Source organism: Emydura macquarii, unplaced genomic scaffold (genome assembly GCF_026122565.2).
Source record: "Emydura macquarii macquarii isolate MOO-44397 ecotype Brisbane River unplaced genomic scaffold, CSIRO-AGI_Emac_v2 contig_1253, whole genome shotgun sequence".
Taxonomy (NCBI): Eukaryota; Metazoa; Chordata; order Testudines; family Chelidae; genus Emydura; species Emydura macquarii.
In genome coordinates this window covers 68,789,168-68,805,727 of record NW_027131390.1, presented here as the reverse complement: position 1 = coordinate 68,805,727, position 16,560 = coordinate 68,789,168, and the positions used below count along the sequence as shown (strand labels likewise).

The following is a 16,560-nucleotide window of genomic DNA, read 5'->3' as shown; positions in this document are numbered from 1 at the left end:
TTTGCCCTTCTAGTAGGGTAAGCAATGTACCTCCCTGCTTTGCTTAGGTGTTAATGATATCAATTGTTCTAGGAAAGTTAGAAACATTAGCTTACCTCTTAACAGAGGATAAAAACTTTCACTTCCATGTTAGTGAAATGATTTTCCTTTTCCATTTTAGAAAGTGAGAACTGTTCACAGTAATTAGAGGCTGCAGAATCCCATTAGGTCATCTAACTCACTGTCCATCAGGGAATTTTCCCGCCACTGTATTCTATAGTGATTTGTCAGGTGACTTTAAATGCCCCAAAATGATGGGGCCTCCACCATTTTTCTCAGGGGGCTATTCTAATGGCTTTCACTGTTGGGAACTGTCTTTTCCCGATAATACATTTAAATTTTCTTTTTCAATCCCTGGCAAAGTTTACCACTTCTGCATTCCAAACAGTTTCTTCCTATCAGAAAGAACTAGATCCATGGTGTTTTATCCTCTTCTTGGACTGTATGCTTTTTGGATCAAGTCTTTTATGTAACTTACAGGTCCCCATTATAAGGTTTCCACTTACAAATTCTTCAATTACTTGATTAGTAAATCTTCATTTAGTATGGTCTAAAAGTATAATCCAGTATTCTGCCTCCAGTAGCGAGCCAGTCTCTTTATTACCCCCATAAAAACTCTAGCCAAATATTCAGTGATGGTTGTCCTGGAGGGATATTCCATCCCAGTTCCCTGTAGGTGATCTGTTAAACACGTGAGGTTTTCTTTATAATCCAGTAAGTGCAGAAACTAATCATAACAATAATGCATGGACTCCTACTCCTGATTCTAAGATATAATGAGTTGGGGGTTAACAGATGTTTTGTGAAAGTTTTTAAATGGACACTGTCAAGTAGCTTAATCTCCAAATTTGACCAATTTTAAATTGTCATTTCCAGTGATGATGAAAATTCTTCAGAATTTAAATGTAATCTTTGTTGATGTGAATTTAAAAAAAAAACAAAGCAAACATAAAATCTCCCGCCCTCTTGAATGGAAAAACACAAAAATGTGTAGGTGGATCCCAGCAGATAACAAGGATTATGTGTGTTTTTTCAAGTAGGATTTAACAAATTCTGTGTTTCTGCTATATTAGCACTGGAAGAGCGTGAAGCTTTTGTAACACAACCAAGGAAAGCTTGGCCATTTTTAAAGTTTTGTTACGTACATAATAATCAGACCAGGTTCATGAATCTGAGGTGATTTTTTTTCTTTTTCTTTTTGCAATGCTAGGCCAATATAGGAAGATAGGTTGAAATTATACAAAACTTGGTGTCTTCCACTGAGTTTTCCTTTGAGTTGGTCTTTGAAGGAAAACATAAACCAAAACTGAAAGCTGAAACCTCTGCAACCCAGAACTGATGAGTTTGTATAGCTCTAGTTTACATAGTTCGCAATGTTATTGGTGCATAAACACAGCTGTTTTGGCGTGGTGAAGTAAAATGTAGGATGGAGTTGTGGTGAACTTTTGTTTATACAGTAAGAATATATACATTTCAACTGCTTTCTAATCCCCAGGAGGGATTCAGTTTTGCTGAAGAAAAATAAGAATGTTATCTGGTAGTTTAATTTTATTTTCAATGCATTTTAAAGAGGGTACAATGAATAATATTAGGTGCAATGAAAATAACTCTTCACCCACTCCTTCCAAAGCTTTGTCTGGAATGTATTCCTACACATAAGAAAGATGACAAAATAAAAGAAGCTCTTCCCATACTTTCTAATGCCTAAGAGGTTTGAGCTCTTTTAGGAAGGCGGCTGCTGTAAAGATAGCCAGTGAGAGAGTGAGTCAGAGCAGGATTTCCCTCAAGCACCCTCTCTTCAGTTAGCCAATTAGATTCACTAAGGTTTGTCTCTAGCATCAATATTGGCTAAAGCGATGGAGAGGGGTAATGGGCAGTGGTGGGAGGCAGCACACTTGGATTGCAAACACAACTCTGATCCAGTAGCTCAGCCAAGGTCTGGAGGTGGAAGGCATTTCAGATGAAAAGTTGAAAAGCAAAGACTAGCCATCAGAAACAAAAAGTGAGGGGGGGAGATTCAAAGTGTCTTTCCTCAAAGACAAGGCCAATCAAAGGGCCTGCAAGACTGACTTAAAGTAAACCAATTTAATTAGAATGTTTATTGCCTGCTGTTATAATTTGTCTTAAACAAGAAGCTGTATTTTGCAAAATACCTAGTATTGTGTTGAATCAGTCTTACTCTTTCATTGAGGGGGTGACTAAAAGCCTTAATCTAGGATCAGAGGCACATACAACAAAAAGACAGTGCCTGCCGCAAAGAATTTATAATCTAAGTATAAGATGAGAAAGAACAGGTTGATAAAACCAAGAGACAAGTAACAGTGAGGCTGGTTATGATTAGTGCAATAAACAGCAGTCACGCCTTACGTGCATTACTGCAGTGCCCATCACTAAGACCTTTCTGGATGTTCTCTCCCATGGAGGTTAGAATGTTCAAAAGGATTGCTGAGCTCTGCTTCAGTGAATCACGTCTCATTGCCAGAGCTGCCAAGAAAAATAATACAAATGACTGTAGACAGAAAAGACAAAAAACAGTTAGGAATTGCTTTTCTTAGAAATGGTAGAATAGAATCTTTCCTTTCCTCTTGTCAGTTACTGATATTTAATAACTGATGGATGATTGTGAGCTAACTGAGCCTAATGAGATTTTTGAAGAAATAGCTTTTCTTGTCCATCTTTGTCCTGGTCTTATAACTGGAATTCCACAAGTGCCTTTCCAGCAGATGAAAACATCAGCTATTGTGCAAGTTGTGTTGCATTCATTTTTTTCCTACAAGGGACTCTTTAAAACACTTCATATCTAAATTTTAGTGACGGCATTGTTCTGGTTAAAGTAAACGGAGTTGCACTTTCTTACACCAGGGGTTAAATTGGCCTAAAAAAAATTACTGAGCAGAAATATTAAATGCACAGGACTTGGTTCTGCAACCCTCAGTCAAGAAGTCATTTTTTGAGCTGAACAAAGTGTTTTAGGCCCCGTGCTGTGTTAAAGATGCTCAGCAGCCTTCAGGATCTTTAGATCTTTGATAAAGGTAGAAGCAAAGTGCTTTAGAATCTTTGTTTTCTCTACCAAGCACATTATATCTCTGAAATAATTTCAGTTTCTGTTTTCTCATACGTAAAGCTCAAACCGCTCCTGGTTGTTTAATTTGTATTCTATGTAATTTAAAATGCTATAATACAGGGCTCGACAGACCCCGGGTGCCAGGTGACCATAGTGCCTAGAAATTTAAGTCTGATGCCTAGTATTTTTCTGGGGGGAGCGGCTGCCGCGCTCCGGCCAGGGTGCCACTGCACCCATGTGGCAGGGCTGGGAGGGGGGAGCACTGTGGCCACCGCACTCCAGCCAGGGCACCCCGCCGTTGGGTCCATGTTGTGGGAGAGGGGTGGGAGGAAGGGGCGGGGGTGGGAGGGGAGAGCAGCTACTACGCTCCGGCCAGGGTGCCCCGCCGCTGAGCCCATGTTGTCTGGCTCCTTAATTTTTGGGCTGGCTCCTAGCTCCAAAACAAATTTGTCGAGCCCTGCTATAATAAGCAGAGGAACCAGTTTTTCACCTCAAGTTTTGGAAAATCTCCATATTCCTTGTAGGAAGTCCTTTTGACACCGGAAGTTTCCATTTTAATAAATTGGAGTTTATTAAAATCAGAGCATGTCTTATGAGAAAACAGCAATTTTATCAGTACTTAACACCTTAAGTCTTGGTGTCAAACTCTGAAAATTAAGAAATGGGTGAATTCAGGTCAAGTGCTAACAAAGATCTCTTTATTTAAAAAGACACTTCAGTGTCTGACTTTTTTTTTCCTCATTAAAATATGATATTCCACATTGAAATACTTATATTATGAGTTAAAGTAATCTGTGAAACCATAAAGGAATCAAATGCTCTTTAAAAATTCTCTCTTCTTCTTGGTACTCTTATTTCTGTCATGGTTATTCTAAGAGGGTGCAAAGTGATAACAGAGATTATAGCATAATTACATTAAAATGTAACTATTTCAGGTACTGAAGAATATGTAGTAGCTTCGGTGATATATTACCATGTTTTTCATTCTAAGAGTTAATTTTTTTTTCCTCTTGACATTGCAGCTGGATGTACTTTTAGACAGCCATAAATTCTATTAGGGATGTGATCATGGAATCTAACCAACCAACTTAATTAGCAAATAGGGGAAAGTTGTTGTTTGAGGAATTGATTATAACAGGAGAATGTCAGCCCAGTTCCTCATTTAAGGACAACTAGAGGATTTGAAAATTCCTCCAAGAATGAGTTCCTTTAGAATTGCTGCTTTGACTCTAACTAATCTTTGTGGCATAGTTTGCATGATAATTTAAATATGTTTTATCCATTTTCTTATTATGCAGTTACAGTCTGAACCTCTTTTCAGTGACTTTTATTTTGAGAAAATGGTTATTTTACTTCTGGACAGTCTACACAGTGAAGAGGAACAGATCTGTTGCTATTCTTAATGTAGAGTTTAAATCCATTTGAAGACAGTAGGAGCTGCCATCTTTTCCCACTGAAGTCAAAAGCAGACATGTAGACTGCTGGAGGACTTCCTGAATCTCCTGGAATTGAGAAAATGTATTTAGCCTTTTGCTTCATTCTTGCAGCAAAGATTATATCAATGTAAATATATTTTATGCTTTTGACAAATACATTTACAAATGAACAAAATACCAATTTTTGTGTAAAATATCAGTATATAATTTTATTTTTAAACTGAATCTAGCTACAGCTGCAGCTGGAAGTTTCTCTCCTTGTGAATTTAGTTAGACTAGTACATTAGTGTGAGTTTGCTGGCGTTGCATGCAAACGAATGGATCTTTTGTTACATACAGAAAAGAAAGTGTATTAGGGCTTTCAAACAAAACAAAGGCCTTTCTGTTGAGATTTTAAACATATTCTTTTCATTGTTTGAATGGTCATTTTAGAACTCCTTACTTAACAATAAGTTTTACTGTTTTGCAAAAGGACTAAACAGTGGGATACATTTTCCATGGTATGTAATTTGAAGTTTCCCATTTGGAATCTTTCATGGCTTGTGACATGCTATCTTCCATTTTTTGTACTGGGAAACACAAGAAATATTTCTACAAATAATAATATGGGTGCAATCCTGTTAGGAGCTGAGCTCTTTTTAAGAAGAATTCTTTAAACTCATTTTCCACTGAAGTTACTCCCAGTGAAATACTCGGCACTTTACAAGATGAGACTGTGTAGTGTATTTACTTCAAGATGGCCACTTGATTCATTACACTAATTCCAGAGGGGTAACTGTGTTAGTCTATTTTCAGCAAAACAACAAGAGTTCTGTCGCAACTTAAAGACTAATAAATTTATTTGGGCATAAGCTTTCGTGGGCAGAAACCCTCGGTATATACTGTACAAAATCTGAGGTGCAGAAACACATTCCACTGGTATAACTAAATATACATATCTCCTCTCCTCTAGATTCAAAGTACAGAGGGAGAAGCACCACATGTTCCAATTCCTCACCAGTTGGCCTTGGCCAAATCAAGAAGAGGTGAGTAGACTTCTAGTCCTCAGAGCCAATTCAATCCTGAGTGTGTCTCTTGAAGTGCTGACTTGAGTATTTAAAACTACTTAGTAGTAACCATCCCTCTCCCCACCCCCCAAAAAGAGGCAGACCTGCTTTTCAATTAAGTTTAAAATCACAGAATATTATTGCAAAGTTGCATTCTAAATTACAAGAGATGAGGCAACCCTATAACCTCAATTAATGTTTTGACTTCTGTACCACTGATAATGGCTCAAAGAAACTGAAATGATAATTGAGGTTGTATGGTTTTCCCCCTCCAGATCCTGTAATTTAAGATTCCCATTTAAACTAAAATTATATTGTTTTAAACCTAAATTGTATGGTGCCACCAGCTTTTTACTATGTGCTAATGCTACATCTGCACTTTGACTGTGCAAAGGGCCAATGAGTCTCCACCATGTTGAAGTCCTAGTTTTTCAGATGACAAACTCCCTGAACTGGCTTATGTAGCATATTTGGTGCACACTTTCATCTTGAATGATGTTACTTTATATTTTGGGAGGGGAGAGGGACAAGGCAGAGGCTTAAATTAATTTTGTCCTTGTTATTGCCTCTCATGCAAAGCTGGCAAATGAAGTTTAGTCTCCAGCTGATGCATGTATAACTAATGAAAGACTAGACCCTGATGTATTAAATGGAAGGTGCTTTTAGGGAATGTATACATGGACACCTGATCACTCCCCAGCAAAAACTCTAGAGAGAGACAGAAATCTGTTTAGATCAACAAATATAAGTTGCATAAAATGAGGTGCTCTTTTAATGAAAGCAGTAGAGGTGATTTCAGTATTTTTGAGGATACCTTGGAGGGAGGGGACTTTGAAGATTGAAAACTGCCTTATAAGGATGGTTTCCTGTACAGGTTCTGCAGTATTTCCCAGCACATAGGTACAGTTGCACTGATTATTCCTCTGTTGTGAAAGGTAGGTCAGGAAGAGAGAAGGTGACAGAAGTTTTGTTAGCAACCAGTGTCTTTCACAGCATCCCTATCTTGATTTCTTTTACCTCAGGATTGTACACACGTATACATGTCTATAGGTATATTTGATATTTGACTACAGTCCCCAGGTAATAGCTCTATGCAGTTTGTATGGCAGAGATCTGATTTTTTTGTGTGGCGTTTCCCTGTTTGTCAGCCTTAACCAGCATTGAAGGAAGTTCCTAACAAAGGAAGTTCAAAGCATTAGTAGCTGCTCTTCCCCCCCCCAAAAAAACAATTAGTCTCCTATTTCTGATGGAAGATGTGACATATAGAAATGTGGGGACCCAGTGCTTTCTCCTCCACCCACCCCAGGAAAAAAATGTGCCCAAATCCCTGCATAATCTTGGTGCTCATGAAAGGTGCCAGAGAGCCATGGCAATGGAAAACTTCTATATAGCCACAGGACTGGTATAAATGGCAACAGCAATGCATGCTTTCCCATATTGCCCCTCCACTGCATACAAATGAAAGAATATTTAATTTTCTATGCCTATGCAGTCCTTGAGTACTCAGCTGAATCTACCAACAAGGGTGCTAATTGTGATGGGGGGAGCTACTATCTGCTAGAAAGTAGTCTTGAGACCAAACATTTATTTCACATAGGACACAAAATAACTGCCAAACCTGAGCTGAATTCAATCCAGTGAGCTAGAGATGAAAGACACTTTGTATCATTATCATACTATGAACCACTATTTCCTTGTTTTGTTAAACATTTACCTGTGTTGATGGTTGGGTTAGTTCCATTTGTCTTCTCTATTGCAATGATGGCAAAACTGTCGTCTTAAATGTAAAAGTTGAGACTATTCCCAAACATTATTTTCTTAGCGTAAGAATTTTACAAGGCCATACCAATTTCAGTGAAACGCGAAGAAGAGAAGTATTTTAGGCAAATGGTGAAGATTTTCAAAAGGGCTAGTGACTAGTGATTTTTGGGTGCTTAACTTGAGTCAAGGGGCCTGATTTCAGAGGGCAAGGGCTCAGCAAATATGGAGGCACCAAAAACTACTAGTTGCTTTGGAAATAATCTTGGTCACTCTCTCCGAACAAGAGACCTATTGTTGCTAGGGTTCCCTAAGCTCAGTTCTGCTCTGAGCGGAAACCCTAGTCCTTTTGTTACAATGTATTTTCTGTTAAGTATTTTAATATGCACTAACCTGTTTCAGTCCCATGGTTTTAGTGTACGTAAGTACACAAACAGAAATACATATTTTGTATGCACTCTTCACAATTTCAGGCCCTATGTCTGTTTCTGGAAGGATATTTCTCTGTCCATATCAGGGTGATGATGTTCGGTACAGAATGTTACAAATTTATTGGATATAAAAGGAGAAGGTATTTATAACGGCATTGTACTTACAAAAGGAAGACTGTACTTTCTCTGACTTTTTTTAGTGTAGTTTGCAAGGCATTTTTAGGAGGGTCTGCAGTAAAATGTACAGTATTTAAATTAAAAATGGGTGGTGTTTTTCCCTCTCCATTGAAATAAGCTGGAGACTATTAAAACATGCCTAAACAATGCTGAATTCTATGATGGCCAATGTCCTCCATTAGTGCACATTTTTCACTTTTAAATGAATGTTTATTTTAAATGGCAAGCTTATTTTTCACAGTGGCTTGCAAATTATTGTTTCACTATTAGTGTCTTAGTTTGTCAAACACTATATTGAGAATGCTAAATATCCCTTAACATGATATGACCAGCTTGATGTACTTTTTAGGTCATGTCTTGTAAATGGTACTGAACTAGTTTATCCAGTATGCTCAGAAATGGCATTTGTTATTACATAACTCAAATGTAGCTATGTTTTGCCTGTGGGGTTTTTGTAGGGAGACTGTAGAGAGAAATGAGCTTCAGTTGCTTTGTGCTGTAAACATAAAGTGCTGCTAAATGTCCAGTATAAAAAGCTATTGTAAAGTTAGCTGGAAGAAAGCTTTTGTTAGCTGAAGAACATAATTCTTCATTTAATGATGTCTTGCATTTATGCAGCCGCAACTTCTGTTCGGAAGGTGCTGGAAAGAGCTTCACAAATACAGGATCTACATCTGGAGTGTAAAAGACAAAGCACTATATTTTCAGTGTCTAGTGAGTCTTTTCAATACCCAGCTTGTGATTCCTTAGAAGTGCCCGACTTTCAGAGGTTGAGCAGTGAGCTGCCAAAAATCAGGCTCTTTTAAGACGTCTCAAATTTGGCAGGCAAAATCATTACTCACTCTTGAAAATGAAGGCTATTGAAACGGGTTAGTAGTACATATTAATGGCAACACCACAGTTAATTCCATTTTATATATATACTGCTTCAAGTAGGGTGGGAGGGTGTACACATATGTGCCTATCTACAGGAAGATAGACCTGGAACTGGTCCAGTAGTTTCGGGAGTTGACGCTCACACCCTCCACATGCTGTGATGCCCCTTCACTTTCCTTGAGGGAAGACTTGCCTGGGATTATTGTAGCAGTGTCCCCTGCTGTCACTATCTCATGAGTTTTCGGCTGTAGTCTGTGATCTGAGCTCCTCTCCCAGGCAAAGTCAGCTGAGGACCAGGTGGGAAAAAGGAAGATTTGAGGTGAGAGTACTCTTAGTCCTCATAACTGGGCATCTCCCACCCAAATCTGGAATATTGATATAAAAGCTTATTGCATTTGGGTTTAGTAGTATCTAAGATGCAAAGCATTGCAGCAAGTAACCCAAATATCAATAGATGTCAATGAACAGATTCAATGCACTTCTTCCTCTTTTCTCTACTAGAAGCACAAACTCAGGCAGATGATAGCAGAAACACTACTCTGATCTTTAGGTAAGCAGCCTTTAGTTGACTGGACTGTTGGAATGATAAGAATCCTAGTTGGTTGAGAGCAGAGTAGTTTATAAAGGAGATAGTTAGTTAATTATTCCGCTATTTGTCAAGTACTCTGCCATGCATCTATCAAATGCAGACATGCTTAATAAACCAGGGACTCCTGTATTCTCTTTTCTTCAGAGTTTTGTCGGCCTAAATGTTTTTGAATGCATAAATTGCACTGGCACATTTTGAATATTTTAATGGTTTAAATGTTTTTGTTTGTGCTGTACGCCTGGTGTGATATTAACAGGGAGGGTGAATTGATTCCTTTCCTAGTTTAGTTGGGATGTGTTAACTGTTCCACTTTATCTGTTCATCTTGCCTGGCTGCTGCTCTTCCCCTTATGGCCTCTTGCAATCTGTTGGGGAAGAGGTCCTTATCAGGCTCTTTGTGAAGCAGATGATGCTGTTTCTTTGTAAATAGCCTATGGTCTGATGCCAACAGGGGAGATGTAGTGGGCTTGACTGACCTCCTCTGTCTGGTAGAAATTACACCAATCTAAGCACGGAGGAGGCCACTGCACCCCGAGGGATTAACCCTGGAGGAGGGCAGGTGAACTGTCATGCACCGTGGTGTTCAGTGAAGGAAGGTAGCCTTTAAATCAAACTTTCTGGCAGCGGCAGAGCACATTTTCCACATCCATTCGTGCCCTTCACAAGCTGTCACTGCCCTTTTTGGGGCTGAGTTGAATACCTGCAGTCCCTATTGTGGAACGTGGATTGCAAGCATCTTGTGCGATTGACCTTCTTCCAGGAAAACTCACCATTGCCAGGGGCCCTGTGTCATTGTATCCATGATCTGACTATCTCAGTGTGTCCTTTACACCTTTTGCTAACCTGCACGAGCCCAAGATGTGTCCCAAAATGGTGAAAGGGAGGAGAGTCACTGAATCTGTATCAGAAGCCCATATATAAGTTGTGAGGGGGGCACCATCGTACAGTTCCATAGACCAGCATAGTAGCTGATAATATTTCTAGTATGGACCAGAGCCAAAATCATGTAACTCCAAAACAGAAGGCATCCCAACAGCACTCTTTCTTAATATCTTTACTGCATGCACAGTATGGCAATTAAGTATTTGTGGTACATACAGGGAATATATATAGAGAGAGTGTGGTGTTTTGGTGTAAGGAAAAGTAGAGTATGAGTACCGATTCACACTTAGATAAAAGTTACCCCGTCTATGAAAAATGCTTTGTTTGATTAACCTCAAAGTGTTCCCCAAAAATTAAATACATTTGTGAAATTCTCAGTACAGGTGAAATGGGGAGAAGAGGCTTTTACAAAGTAGTAATTGCTGAGGGATGTTGAGGCAGATGCAAAAATCTGACTTGTAGTGGAAAGTGATTTGAAATACTTACTGGCTTTTGCAACATGCCTCTCCCTAAGCAGAAATAGGCTTTGAGGGTCATAAAGGTTTATTGTCCTGAGAAGTAAATATTGAGTGAGGCAAAGGGCCAGGCCAATATTTTTCTCAAGAGGTAATAAAACTTCATGAAACAAGAAGCCAATGCGTGTATTGGTGAATGTCTGTATCGGAAATATTCAGAATCTGTGCACGATGGCTCTGAAGTTCATAAGCAGCTTTCTTCACTTTAAGTTCCTATTGGTCTAAAGAAAAATAAGATGGAAGTGAGAAGTCTGTGTAATTTTTATTCACCTCTGAGACAATGAGAAGTGTATATTTTCTGATTATTCACCTCTGATGACCTCTAGGTGAGCCAGCGTCTGCGCTTTGCTTTCTTTCTGAAGGCTGTGAAGAGCCATGATTGCCAGCCATTACAAGTAACCGCTCAGCTCTTTCTAAGCAAGCACATTTATTTTTAAAATGGAAGCATAACAGAGAAAACCAATTAAAAACAATAAAAGAACCTACAAGCATGCTAATAAGCTTATCAGAGATTACCCCCTCCATCCCAAAATGCAACAGGGACTCTGGTAGGAGTTAGTCTTTCAGATGCCACAAAGGGTTTTTTTCTGTGGCAACCAGCTCATAACAGCCTGAGTTCAGAACAAATTTACCCATTAGTCTTTAGATTAGTCTTTCCTTGAGCCAGTTTGAGCCTTTGATCTTGAAACTCTATAATCAGACAGTGGCCCTCTACCCAGGGCATAGCTTCAAAAGGCTGGGTTTTTTCATATCCCCAGAGGACGGTGGGGAATTTGCATTCATCTCCCTCTAGAGATTCCCAAGAAAATTACTTGACCCTGTTTGTCCCAAATATCCATTCTTGCCTGACACATTGTTCAATATCCTTTGACATTTTTAACACTTCCCAGGCTTCACACCCCAACTCCTTCCTAGAGAGGTAAAATACAATCCCAGACCACAAGGGTACATAAAGCGTTCATTGAATACAATGGACCTCAAAAGATACTTAAACTTAATTCAATAAAATCTCCCAAGGATGTTGCAGGAAATTGCCAAATCTGTCACAAACTTATTATAGTCACCTTGTTTTTTCCCTTTATAGACCATCTGTTGCGAACTGCGAGTCAGCATTCTGATAGCAGTGGCTTTGCTGAAGATTCTTCTACTGACTGCTTTTCGCTTAGTCAGGTAAGCTGTTCATTGATTCTAGCATAATGAGTTCCTGGTCCATGACTAGGGCGCTGAGGGTATGTCTACACAGCCCATGGCAGTGAGCCTCCAAGCTTGGGTCAACAGACTTGGACTTATGGGCCTCTCGCTAGGGCACTAAAAATAGCTGTGTAGACATTGTGGTTTGGGCTGGAGCGTGGCTCTGAAGCCTAGAGAAAGGGGTGGGCTTCAGAGACCAAGCTCCATCCCCAGCCACAACTTCAAAGCACTGTCTGTGCAGCTATTTTTAGTGCTGTAGTGTGAGCCCAAGTCTGTTGTCCAGGCTGGGAGGCTTGTGCTGGCTGTGTAGATGTACCCCTAGAGACTACAAATACTGAATAGTGACAACATGGTGGTTGGAGAAGTGGTTGATTATTTTGATTCTGTTGTTTTTGTTTTGTTTTCATCTTGCTTATTAGCCTTGGATCCTGACAGGATTTTCCATTTCAGGATTGGACTTGTCTGGTCTCCTTTTGTAGTTTTACATTAATATTTTCAAGTCTTTTAGATGGATGATCTGACCTGAATGATTTGAGGCCTGGGATGAACTTTAGGTTCAATATTTCCTGATCACTGATTTTTGGTAAACCTTTGCTCACTGGCTGAGCCTTTAAAATGGCTTCCCCTTCTTTCATAATTTCCAGTGAGCAAAGATTAACATAAATAGGACACTATGATTTTTCTGCTGATTATTCAGTTTTCATGTATTGATGTTCCCCCTCCTCTCCCACTGGGGTAAACCAAGAATAAATTGACTGAAGTCCAATGCTTTTATGTTAGTGTAAGAGTAGAATCACTTCTTGGTCTGTACTGGTTTTCAAACTACTTATAAAACCTGTTTAAGGTCCTATGTACTCTACCAAATAAAACCATGTTGTAACTAAAGTCTTAGTGGCCTAGATAGGCCCCAGTAGTGATGGTTGTCTATGTTCATTAGAAAAATGCACTATATTTTGATTTATATTTTACTTGTTTTAATGGGTACATTGAGAGAGAGATTATGGTGAACGAGATAGTCTTGGTTTGTGCTACGGTATTTCTAGACTGTTGCCTTCACTGTTTTATATCCAAGCTGATTGAGAAAATACTGGTGAGTGGTTAGGCTAATATAAAAGGAAAGTGAGAACTTGGCAGCTAGAGGAGAAGATTTGGAAAATGTCTCAAGGAATAAAAATGGGTATAGGTTGTTTTCTAAAAACATGGTAAGTTAGTGCCATCTACTGTTAAATAACTTACTGTAACAGCTCCTTTGAAATACAGGAGCAAACTGAAAAAACTAGAGCTGCCAATGCATCTCCCACCCCTCCAAATCCTAAAATAAAGATTTCTGAGGCAGATTTTGCATTTCTCTGGGTCGTTTTGAAAGGGGTATATCAAAGACTTCCTTTATCAAGGAGAAACTGGAGGAATTCTCTCTCCAACAATGTTAAGTTTGTGGGGATGACTTGTAAATTAATAAAGTATAACAGTAGACAGACAGCTCTGCAAACTTGTAAGTTGCATTAGTTTACATGAGGCATTTCACTGAAATATTAACATCTTTTGGACGTGGGAAAACGCTGGACGTGCTAATTTCCTTGGCTTGAATGGCATTCCATGAGCTTTCCAAACGTATTTGTGATTGGATAGTTGTGCAATGTTAATGGAAGCAATAAAGAGGTTACTTCCTATGACTGTGAAGCCCATGGCTGAAAATTCTGTTCAGGGCAAAGGGGAGATGAAGGTTATCGCCCGACATATTTCATAAATGATCTAGCAATAGTAAACTAATGGATAGAATCTTTACAGCGGTGCAGCGCTATAGAATTAGAGATGGAAAAAAACATATTGGGTCTTCTCATGCCACTGCCACGGCAAGCCCCTGATTGTACACTGTATGCATTTGTCCTAATCAGTGTCTTGTCCAAAGTAGCTTTTAAATGTAGAAGCCCCATTGTCTGGTATCACTTCCCTAGGGGAACCATTCCACAGTCAAAGAGATCTCACTCTCAGGAAGCTTTTCCTGCTTTTCCTTTTTCTTATATATATTTTTTAAACATTACAGTAGTGTGCAAAGGTCCCAGTTAGTACCATGGGGGCTCCTAATCCTATGCTCTGTTCAAATGCATATGCAGACACAGTTCCTGCCATGAAAAGCTTACAATCTAATTTAAGACAGGACTCATAAGTGAGCCTGATAGAACAGTGGGAGGGGAGAGGAAGGGAGGGAGGATAAAGGTAACTAGTAAATTCCAAATAGTTACATAGGCTAGTAACATGTGGAACTTGATTATTCCAAGACATGTAACGGTATTGCGATTTTGTGTGTGTGTTTTTAGATAAATGAAATGTGTGTTCAGGCTAAATTTTCCCAGTCTCAATTTCATCCCATAACTCCTAGTTATACCAAGTGCACTAATCTAATAATCCCTCTCACTCTTTGGTGTCCTCTCCTTCTACATACCTAGATATTTCCAAGACAATTATCATTTTAGTGTATTGGTGTTGAATAAGAACCTTCAGATACTAGTGGCATCATGTCTCTGCACCGTGCTTTCCTTTAGTCGTCATTTACCTAAAATATATGTATTTGCTATGTTCTAACTTATAAAGAAAAATAAGTCCCTGAAACCCCCAAATCACTTTGCTCTTCTGCTTTGATCTACCTCCATTTTATCTTTCTGGCCATGAGGTATCTAGACTGGAACCTAATATTATAGAGTTGTATAGAAAGGACTCTTGCTCATGTGCTTTGTAACACATAGCTCTCATACTTTACTGTACTGTATTTGCCTAGGCCTGTTTTCAGTGTCATATTTCATTACACACTCCTTTTTAACTTCCCCTCTGATATACTACTTTCAGCATTACTGATTCCCAGATTTCTCCCTCCCATTGAATACCTGTATTGAGGATTATTTTCCCCCAGAAGTATGGACTTTCTCTGTCACTAGCCTGACTTTTAATAAGGTAGAAGTTGTATTCTTAGTGTTCTCTCACTTTCTTTGGCATTTCTCCCATCTCTGCTTTGCCTTTCACAGGTTCATGAGTCTTTGCAGGCCATGGGAAGCAGTGCTGACAGCTGTGACAGTGAAACAACAGTGAAGTCGCTTGGTGAGGAGATTAAGACGTCGATAGCCAAGGAGCAGGCATATTTCAATGAGTTAGAGGAAGAGGAGGAATTTCTCCTCCCAGAAGTGGAGGTACCTTCTGAGAACAGAAGAAGAGATGTTGAGAAAATCATGGAACATGTATCTGATGAGAACCAAGGTAGTGAAAACAAGCAGACTCAGACATCAGATATGGGTCAAGGAGATTTCAGTACAGAAAGTGAAGAGGTTTCCAGTCAGCAGAAGGAATCTGAGTTACTAGAGGAAGTTACTAGTGATGAGAGTGATCTGGACAAAAGCAGTGAATGTGAATTTCCTCAGTATCAAACACATCATATTCTCAGATCAATGGCATCCATTGAAAGCAGCAGTTCATCCCCTCCTGCTGTGGACAGGGTTAATGTTGCTCTGCAAAGAGCCCAGATGAAGATCAGCAGCACTTCTGATTCCAGAGCAGGGCGCACTCTACTCACGTCAGCAGATCTCCTCTTGAAGCACCACTTGGCCAGAGCAGGTTATCCTCTGAGGCGGTCCCAATCCCTCCCTACTACATTACTGAATCCTGTGAGAGTTGTGTCTTCTGTAAATGTCCAGTTAACTCCAGGAAAAGAGACTTTGTGCAGTCCCCCTTCTTTCACCTACAAGTATACACCCACGGAGGAAGAGAAACTGGCGAATGAGGACAAGAAATTGGTGACCGAGGCAGATGACAGTCCGCCGACATGTAAATCCACGCTGTTCATTGCCCCTTCATCCATGAAAAAAGAAACTTCCCAGAGTGGGCTGAACAGGCCCGTGGATGAATCCAATCACAACAAACTACCGAGCTGTCCGTTGTCCATGCCGGCACACATGTCTCAGTCGACATGTTCTCTCCATTCTCTTCATTCTGACTGGCAAGACAGGCCTCTGTGTGAACATATGAGAACACTGAGCACCCATAGCATCCCAAGCATCTCAGGATCTTCCTGCAGTGCGCTAGCTTCTGTTTTTGGATATCCCTGCTCCCCAAGGCATGTGGGATATCCTCATCGGCCTCATGCCGTTAACCCACCCTCTACAGTTGAAATGCAGCTGCGCAGAGTCCTGCATGATATCCGAAACTCTCTGCAGAATCTCTCTCAGGTAAGAGGAAACCAAATTCAGAGCTGTGGTCAAAAAAGGGTTGTTGGTGGTGGTGTTGAATTCAAAGCAAAATGTTAATCTAGTCTTAAGTGTGACCTGGATTTATCCCATTTGTGTTCTGTCAAGTAAATCAGGCTGTAATATGATGAATCAGAAATGTGACATTTTGTGCAGGGTTAATTTGATGTAAAGCAAGGGCTTCTGCATATGATCAACTCTCCACTTCTTCTCATCCCCAACTGTCTTTGCTTTTACTGGCTTTTCTTATTGCAATTGACCCAATGATGGGGACTGTAAATATTGTGAAAAAATGAACAGTGTTGTCTAACTTAGACTTGCTCAG

At 39.7% G+C, this 16,560-nt stretch overlaps 1 protein-coding gene across 3 annotated transcripts in view; it reads left to right on the top strand.

Annotated features, from left to right (window-relative positions):
• The window catches only part of ITPRID2 (ITPR interacting domain containing 2), a 52,338-nt gene that overhangs the window by 17,053 nt on the left and 18,725 nt on the right, over positions 1-16,560 (top strand). For all 3 annotated transcript variants that reach the window (XM_067549086.1, XM_067549084.1, XM_067549085.1), the window contains exons 10-12: positions 5,492-5,564; positions 11,897-11,982; positions 15,024-16,217. In XM_067549086.1, coding sequence (XP_067405187.1) covers positions 5,492-5,564; positions 11,897-11,982; positions 15,024-16,217 — 1,353 coding nt within the window. The remainder of the gene's footprint in view (positions 1-5,491; positions 5,565-11,896; positions 11,983-15,023; positions 16,218-16,560) is intronic.